Source organism: Melozone crissalis, unplaced genomic scaffold (genome assembly GCF_028551555.1).
Source record: "Melozone crissalis strain CALT ecotype California unplaced genomic scaffold, PUWL_Pcris_2 ptg000018l_1, whole genome shotgun sequence".
In the NCBI taxonomy this organism is placed as follows: Eukaryota; Metazoa; Chordata; class Aves; order Passeriformes; family Passerellidae; genus Melozone; species Melozone crissalis.
Window position 1 is genome coordinate 2,645,375 of NW_026535796.1, and position 9,242 is coordinate 2,654,616.

At 52.2% G+C, this 9,242-nt stretch overlaps 1 protein-coding gene across 1 annotated transcript; it reads left to right on the top strand.

Annotated features, from left to right (window-relative positions):
- Positions 1-8,040: 8,040 nt before the first annotated feature.
- On the top strand, positions 8,041-8,961 carry LOC128936987 (mas-related G-protein coupled receptor member H-like). The gene has a single exon (XM_054276301.1). The coding sequence runs from the start codon at positions 8,041-8,043 to the stop codon at positions 8,959-8,961; it is 921 nt and encodes a 306-aa protein (XP_054132276.1).
- The last annotated feature ends 281 nt before the right edge of the window (positions 8,962-9,242 follow it).

Sequence of the window (9,242 nt, forward strand, 5' to 3'; positions counted from 1 at the left end):
TGCTGAGGAGCCAAAGGGCCCATCCCTGGATTCTCCAAGCACTGACTGCCCATCCACTCTGATCACAGCCAGGGGCCACATCCCACTGCCTGCCCAGCGTCCATCCATGGAGGTGACCACTATGTCCCCATCTCCTGCCTCACCCACTGAAGGAGATGATCTGTGTGATATAGAGGTCACCAGTGCGGCCATACACAGTGTGACACTGCTCATCTGAGGAGTCAGAGCACAGTCCCATTCCCAGCCTGAAAACCCATAACATTGGCATCTTCAAGCTGCCTGTTGCCGACTTCCTCTTCCTTCTCCTCACCGTCCTCTCTGCCCTCCTCTTCCTGCTGGAGGACGTGTCCTGCTCTCCTGTAATGCCCCTGCTGTACCTGCGTTTCCCTTTCCAACTCTCAGTGGTCTGTGCTACAGGGGGTTGTTCTGGCTCAGGCCAGCTGGCACTGTGCTCTACATGTACAACATCTTCCAGCGCTGCCACTGGGACCTTTCCGAGCGAATGTAGCTGGTGGTGGGAAGTGTCCAGTCCTGGGCCTTCTTTGCTCTTCTCACTGTCATTCCCATGGTGACATTCCTGTTCCACTCACAAGAGCAGGAGCACTGCCGGCTGCCTCTCATCTCCATGTACACCATCATCCTGTTCCTTATGGCTGCTCCCGTGGCCATTTCTGGCACAATTGATTTCATTAGAGCAAAGTGGGGCTCCCAGCAGCAGCACCCCAAGACGCGTGACATGCTTCTCCACCTCACTGCACTGTCAACTCTCCTCCTCAGCTTCTGCCATTTCCTGCAGCAGCTTGGGTACATCGATGTGCCCTCCCAGGCTGTTTTCCTGCTCACCCTACCAACAGCAGCATGAAACCCTTAATCTACTTCTTGCAGGGAGTTCCTGGAGGACCTTTTCCATTGTGAGCTACTGGAGGCATTGTACAGTGAGGTCCCTCCGGTTCTCCCTTCAGAGGGTGTTTGAGTAGCAGAAAGAAAGAACAGCCGATAGCACTGAGTCCCCCAGGGACATGGGGATGTGAGCCTGTGGATGCCTTCCACTGCTCTGCTGAAGGACCTGGGCCAGAGGCTGAGAGCTTTTGTTTATATTATTCAGGAATAACTGATGAATAAATATCCACAGGAACACCCTCCCTGTGGTGTTGTATTCCTGCAGGAGAAGGGAGCAGGGGCATTGCCTTGGGTGATTTTTGTGGGATGCTCTGCAGGGAGCACATTGGAACATGGCTTTCAGGCTCCCTCCTGGATCCACATGGCTCCAAGCAGTGCAGCTGGGCTCAGTGCTGTTCCCCACCTCTATTCCCCATGCAATGACCCTCATGGCCTCAGCCCCAGGGAATGAACTCCATCTCCTTTGGCTCAGCAGATGAGTTCCATGGTGTTTCCAGGGAGATCTTTTTGGCAAAGAATGGGACACCTTAATCCCTGGGGACACACCCAGCACGGGGTGGCAGTGATTTCCCAAATCCCTGCAGGGCTGGTGCCTCTGGATGGCAGGAGAGGGATTGGGATCACTGGGAACATCCTTCCTCTTCTGTCCAGCAGAGCCGGCCCTGCATTCCCAGCTGATGGGAAGGGACACCAGGTAGGGCTTCAGAGCTGGGGAGGGACAGCAACATTTCCTTATCCTTTCAGTGGGAATGTCTCACATTCTTGAATTCCAGAACTAAATCCTTGTGAGTAAATTGTGAACTCCACTGATCCTTTGTGCCTGTACCAGAGAGTACACGAAATATGGAAATTCCTATCACCAGATGCTTGAACCATTTATTTGTACAGAGATTAGGGGGTTATGCTGCTCTTCTGCAGAATGGGGCCATCCATCCTCTGGTTCCCCAGCATCAGTGTCCAGGGAAGCCCTTGAGCACCTCCATCCTGAACCTGGCCACCCTCAGGAGGGGCTGCACAGCCACTCTGCACAGCAGCTCCAGCCACAGCCCAGCCTCTCCTGATCTTTGTCATTCTGTAACCACCTCTCAATCAGATTTGCATTCATGGTTTTTGTTTCTTTCCACTGTGGTGGTCCTAGCCTCTGAATTTGATGAATAAACCACATCCAGGCTTCACCGCAGAGCCTGTGCCTGCTAAACAGTGTCCAAAATAGCTCATTTCCTTCTTTTATCCCACTCTAAAGCCTCTGGCTGCTCTGGGAGCAGGGCAGGTCCCTGTCTCATACCAGAGCCCTTCCTAAGGCACGTGCCTGCAGTGGTTGGGATGATGTTGGCAGTGCCAAGAGCTCCTGATTCCTGCTGGGAGAGACCTGGGCAGCAGCCACATCTCTTGCTCAGGGGGAAGTTGTCCCTCCTTTTCCCACTGCTATAAATCCAGGAAAAACCAACATGCCACTGGTTCTGGAAAGGGAAGTGAGAGTGAAAGCTGTGGGTGATGAGTCAGGCTTTGGAGACACATGTGAGGTTAAACACCTAAGGAGCATTTATTGACAGAGTTGTTGATTATTAACAGAAGAGAGAGACTTGGTCATCTGAGAGGGTTTTTCTCTCCCTGACTCCCATTTCCTGTCCATTGGAAAGGCAAATCTTTCCAATGTACAACCTCTTGTCCATGGAAGAACAGCACAGCCAGGAAGTCCCACCCAAGACAAGTGCAGAAGGACCATTATACGTCCATGTACTTTTTCTCCTTCCCAGCACCTTCCTTGTCTCCACTGTCACCCAGGCCACTCCCTACCTGAGCTTCCTTTCAAATGACCAAGACTTCAAAGCAAAAGGTTTCCTGGTTGTCCCAGCCCATGGAAGAAGGAGAGATGGAATGAGATGATCTCTGCTGTTCCTTCCAACCTGTCCTGGAGTGACTTTATGAGCTGAATTGTATCCCCACTCATCTGTTTAGCCCAGAAATAGGTTTTGCACATTTCAGACTGGTTCTTGAGCAAAGAGGGGCAGAGCAGATGCAGCAGTTTGTTTTCAGAAGCTGCGCTCACTCCTCCCCATTCCTGCTCCCAGACCGTGCTGTCTGCAGCACAGACATGCAGCACAGAGCTCTCCTTTGCTTTTGGGTTTTTTCAGCTGGCTGAGGCAGAGAAGTTCCCTGGACTGTGGTTTTCCTTTGGCTTGGAACTGTTCAAACCTGCTCTGGACTGAAAACCCAGAAGAGCACTGGGAGCTCACACCTGTGGCCCACCGGGGCCTGGGACGCGGCATTTTCCAGCACCAGAGGGACTGAGAAGGGACTGAGTGAGCCAAACTACACTCCACAACAAGGACTGTCTGAATTTGCCAACTCTTCAGAACAGCAAGAGATTTTATTGTTTCATATTGTTTTCATTTCTAATGCTTGTGAATACTTTCCTTGTTAAATAAACAGTTCTTCCACTTTTCTCTCAGGAAATCTTTTCCTGAACCAGCTGGGGAAGAGGCTGCTTGAATTTGTTTTCTTGAGAAAGCCTCTGAAAGGGGATCCCATTTAAAGGTTTGCTCCCAAATATTCACTAAACCAGGACACAACCAAAACCATTCCATGAGTATTCCTCCTGTCACCAAAATTGCCCCAGGCAGGAGTTCCCCTGCTGCACACAGCACCAGCCTGACAGAGCTCAAGGAGCATTTGCACAATGCTCTCAGGCACAGGCTGGGATTGTTGGCATGTCCTGTGCAGGGCCAGGAGCTCAACTCCATGATCCTTGTGGCTTCCTTCCAACTCTGGATATTTTATGGTTCTATTTTGTGATGTCTCTCTTTCATGATGATTCCACTTGATGATGATTCCACTGTGTTGTCCCTATGCCCTGGCTCTGGCACATCCTCAAAAGCCCTCTGGAAGGCAGCACTAACAGAGGGGGTGAATTCCTTTGCACAGCTCCCAGCCAGGAAGTCAATCAGAGGGTGGGCACTGCTGTTGGCCAAGGAGCCAGAGCACAGCCCCATTCCCACCATCCCACACAGGCACAGCAGCAGCAGCAGCAGCAGCAGCGGGACAGGCACTTTGCTCCACTGCCTGCTGTCACACTGGCTCCAGTTGTCGTGGCTCTCCTCATTCCAGCTCCCCTGGGATGCCTTCCCACCGGGCTAGCTCCAGCAGGCAGGGCTGGCTCCCTCCGTGCCAGGGGACAAAGTGCTCATGGGGACACCTCTGCTGCTTCTTCTGCCCTCACACAGCTGCAGGGGTGACAAACAGACACACCTGAGCAACGCTGCTGTCCCCCAAACGTGGCTTTTCCCTCTTTTCCCACCCACAGCTTCCATGTGGAGCAGCACAGGGAGGGGTGAGGGACAGGACAGATGGCAAGGAGGATGTGGCAGCCTGGTCCTGTGTGCCTGGCACAAAAGCCAGGGAGATACCTCCTTCCTGGCTGTGGACACGATACAGCTGGAGCAGGAAAACAATTGGAGAAGGAGAGGATTGTCCATGGAGATATCAGAGAGCAAATGGCTTTGGGATCATTTTGTTTGCCCAATTATCCCATCATAAAAAAACCCAAACAATATTAAAAGTAGTAACAATTTAAATTGAATAGTAAAATAAAAAATAAAAAATTGGATACAGTATAATTTGATTAAAATAAGGGATAATGTGTTTCCAATAATAGCGCATAAGCAAACGATAACCGGGGGGGGGGGAGGGGGGTACAGAGGGCAGGGTTCTGGGGCCCTTGCCACCTCACGTACGAGCTTGCTAAGTAAAATTACCCTTTATATACCATGTGTCAATACCATCTCCTCCTATTTTCGGTTCGTCATATCTCTATCTCTGCCCTCATTACCTTGCTTATCACGCATGCGCCACCACTCGGTTTGGTGGTCGCACAAGTCTTTGGGGGTCGTCACTGATGAAGGCTCTGTAGTCTTCTTCGTTGTCCTTTAATTCACCTTTGGGTGGCACATGCGCACCAAGCCAGAACAATGTAAGCCAAGACTAACGTATCACTGCATCTACATATCAAGACAATAAATCCCTTATAATTAGCCTTTTCTTGGGACCCAACCAGGTTCTTGGTCATTTTTAGCAACTGTATCTTCAGCTTCTTTCTTGTGGTCCTTGAGAGCATCTGCTGGGAAGGGGGGTTGGAGCCCCTCCTTTCCCTCTCTTCTTTGGCATTACAACTTTTAACTATTAACTATTTTATTATTCTCAAATATTAATTACTGTATCAATATTGATTATTGTTTCAATTTTTATCAGCACGAATCATACCTACTTATCACAATTGGAACTCTTCATCTCTTCATGTTTTCATGTGTTATCGGGAAACAGAGTCTTTTCTTTATAACTTTACAAGAGGATTGCAGCCTTAAGATCAAGGTATCTCCTTATCCCTCCTGTCTGGGATCTAACTGTTCCTTTACTGACTTTGATGTTTTTATGTTGCTTTTTACATGCTTGTATGTAGTTCCTTTCTCTCACTCGAGGGAGGACTGAAGGACTGAACGAGTTAATACCTTGCTGAAGGCTTGTAGATGGTCAGACGGGGCTCGGTGTTTTGGGGAGCTGGGACCAGAGGGGAGGAGTTGATGGGCGAACCTCTGGCCCCGGCCCGGGGCTGTTCCTGGGGTCCGGCTCGGGCCATGGGGCTCAGGCTAAGGCAGAGGCGAGGCTGAGCAAGATGTCAGAGTCACAGCTCAGCTCAGCATTGGCTCTGCGGCCTGCCCTGCCCTGCCCTGCCTGAGGCCGACAGGTGAGGCTGGGCCGGGGCAGCCCCGGGAAGGGGGCGGCTCCACGGCAGGGCCGCCCAGCTGGGATACCGCTGTACCTGCCACAAGAGAAAGAGCTTTCCCGAGATTCTCCATCTTTAACATGTGTTTTTCACAGAGGCGTACACAGCTTTCCCAGTCGCTCTACAGATTGAGCGTTCAACAGAAACTGACGCCACTTCTGTAAACGCCTCCCGTGCAAAACCACCACACAGCCCAATGAGGGGGCCCTGACGAAGGTGGAAGAGAAGAGTCTGACCTGGTTTCCTCTGGCAGCCTGGAGAACTTGCCCGCAGTGCACTGCCCTCAGCTGCCAGGCTCCAGCTGCTGTCCCTGGACCGGGATCTGCAGGAGGTTCCCTGGAATGGTCAAGCCTGAACTTGTCCCCTCTATTTCCTGGGGTGGGTCCTTAGGACCCTGCACAACAAATGTGCTGCTAAACTTTGATTTCTTGTTCAAATCTAGTTTTCCCACTTGTATACCATAATTTGGCACTGGACACGCACCTCGCAGCGTCCAAGAGGATCCATGCAATAATAAATTCAGTGTGAGCTGGTGCACTGGCACACAGTAGAGGGATGATTTGGGATTTGAGCAATGAAATTTCTTCTGAGAATGAATGCTGCTCTCATGGCTTTAATCCTTAGAAAGTTGCAGGTTTCATCTGAGTCATCCTCTATACTCCATTTGGACTCACACAGCACCCTACAGTGGATTCCAAGATGGTTCCCACCCAGGCTGACATGTGCCTCAGGGATCTGGGATGCTTCTGCTGGAAACTGCTGGCCCTGGGACCAGAACTGTCACCTCCCTTCCTGCTGACACCGTGTTTGTGTCCCCAGCTATGGAATGTCACATCCCCTCACCAGCCCAATTCTTTCAAGGGCAAACGCTTCATGATCCAGGAGCTGATGGGGCTCCAAGAGAGGTGGAGAGGGACTTTGGACAAGGGCATGGAATGACAGGACAAGGGGCAATGGCTTCCCACTGACAGAGGGTGGGAAGCCATTGGATAGCTTGGATATTGGGAAGAAATCCTTCCCTGAGGGTGGCAAGGCCCTGGCACAGGTTGCGCAGTAAGGCAATGGCCGTCCCTGGATCCCTGAAAGCGTCCAAGGCCAGGCTGGATGGAGTTTGGAGAGACCTGGCATAGTGGAAGGTGTCTCTGCTGGCAGAGGGACAGTCTGGGATCAGACAGCCACAAAAACAATCCTAAGTGTTCCCAGGACTGAGGAGGAGCAGGAGTAGCTCTGGAGAAGGGCTGGCAGGGAGTTCACAGCACCCTGGTCCCTGATAGCTTTCACTGCATCATCAAGAGGATTGGCAGTAGTTAACGTGGGCTCCAATTACTGATAGCCTGGCTACAAGACACTGAGTGCTGTTCTTCCCTTGGGCTCTGGGAGCCTGCATTGGAATGACAAAAATGGGAATTCTTGCCTCAGTTGTCCTTCCTTGGGCCCAGGGAAGATTTTGGCAATGGCTCTGGAGCTCTTCCCAGAATGGGAGCAGTTTCTGACAAGCAGTCAGATGCTTCACCAGCACTGCCAGCACTGCCAGCAGCATTCCAGTGCCACCAGCACCACCAGCATCCCTCTGCTGCAGGAGGGACATTGACACCTCTGACAAGAAAAATAAGGAATGGTAGAGAGAAAGTGAATGGAGTATGGGAAATTTGGCAGGGAAGGAGTATTTCTAATGAGAAGGAAATGAGGAGCCATTTGCAAATTCTTCAGGCGGACTGTTGACAGAAGTCAATTCCTTTGTGGCAAAGAAAAAAAAAATCAAGATAAATACCTCAGAGGGAGTGGAGCTGTGACATAGCCAAAGTTGTAAAACAACTTCCACCTGCCCTATGGCCCCACCAAGCCTTGGCGAGCAGTACCAGGACAGGGCACAGAGAGGAGCCAGCAGGATTGGAATGGGGAGCTCCTGGTGACCTGGGCACTTTCTCCTTCATGTCCCTGACCTGGCAGGAGCCGCTTTAGGACATGGATCCCAAAGGAGCAAGAGGCACCAGGAAGCGCCGCTGATCTGCACAGAGCCCTTTGCCTGCTGCTGCCCCACAGGGAACAGGGCAGTGGAATGTTTGCCTTCCTCCCTACCCCACCTTCCTCTCCTGCAGCAGCTGCTCTGTTCCTGACACCCTCTCCCACTGACCGCAGGGCCAACCCAAGGTCATCCATCCTCTGCCCTGAGCTTTTCTTTCACATTCCCTGCCAAATAGCCACTGCCCTCCCACCTCACTCCTCCCCACTGAATCCTTCCCACTGCAGGGAGCTGCCGAGGAGCCACATGGTCCATCCCTGCATTCTCCAAGCACTGACTGCCCATCCACTCTGACCACAGCCAGGGCCACATCCCACTGCCTGCCCAGCGTCCATCCATGGAGGTGACCACCGTGTCCCCATCTCCTGCCTCACCCACTGAAGGAGATGATCTGTGTGAGACAGATAACACTGATGTGGCCATAAACAGTGTGACACTGCTCATCTGCCTCTGTGGGCTGGCTGGGAATGGGGCTGTCATTGGCCTCCTCAGCCTGAGAAGCAGGAACTCTGACTTCTTTGACCTGGCTGTCATGGACTTCCTCTACCTCCTCTTTGCGGTCTCATCTGCCCTCCTCATCCTGGTGGAGGACGTGTCCTGCTCTCATATCTTGCCCCTGCTGTACCTGAATTTCCTTTTCCAGCTGTCAGTGGTGTCCCCCTACTGGGGGCTGTTGTGGTTGATAGGTGGCAGTAATGTGCAGTGTGTGTACAAGCTCTGCTGGCTCTGCTGCCCCTGGGAGCTTCCCGAGCGCCTGTTGTGGGTGATGGGCACTGTCCAATACTGGGCCTTCTTTGCTGTCTTCACTGTCATTCCCACGGTGACATTCCTGTGCCCATCACAGCAGCAGGAGCACTGCCGGGCAGTTTTCATCTCCATGTACACCGTCATCCTGCTCCTCTTTGCTGCACCTGTGGCCATTTCTCACACAGTCGATTTCATCAAGTCCAAGCAGGGCTGCCAGCAGCAGCAACCCAAGAGGCGCGACATCGTTGTCGTCATCATTGCACTCTTCACTCTCCTCCTCAACCTCTTCAATTTCCTGCAGCAGCTCGGTTACATCGCTGTGTCCTCACAAGTTGTTTTCCTCCTCACCTGCATCCACAGCAGCATCAAACCCTTCATCTACTTCTTGGCAGGGAGGCGCTGGAGGCCCTGCTCCGTGCAGTCGCTCCAGCTCTCCCTCCAGAGGGTCTTTGAGGAGCCAAAAGTAAAAACAGCCTGCAGAAATTATCCTGCCATGGACACGGGGGTCTGAACATGCTGATCACTTCCACTGCTCTCCTCAAGGATCCCAGTAGGGCCCAAGGAGGCTGAAGGTTTCCTTGAGCCTCCTGATTAATCAATACCACCCACCGCATGGTGCTGTATTCCTGCAGGAGAAGGGAGCAGGGGCATTGGCTTGCGTGATTTTTGTGGGATGCTCTGCAGGGAGCACATTGCAGCATGGCTTTCCTCCTCCCTCCTGGATCCACATGGCTCCAAGCAGTGCAGCTGGGCTCAGTGCTGTTCCCCAGCTCTATTCCCCATGCAATGACC

Bases quoted from the DNA above. Each gene is read 5' to 3' on its own strand.
- LOC128936987 (XM_054276301.1), top strand. From the start codon at position 8,041: ATGGAGGTGACCACCGTGTCCCCATCTCCTGCCTCACCCACTGAAGGA.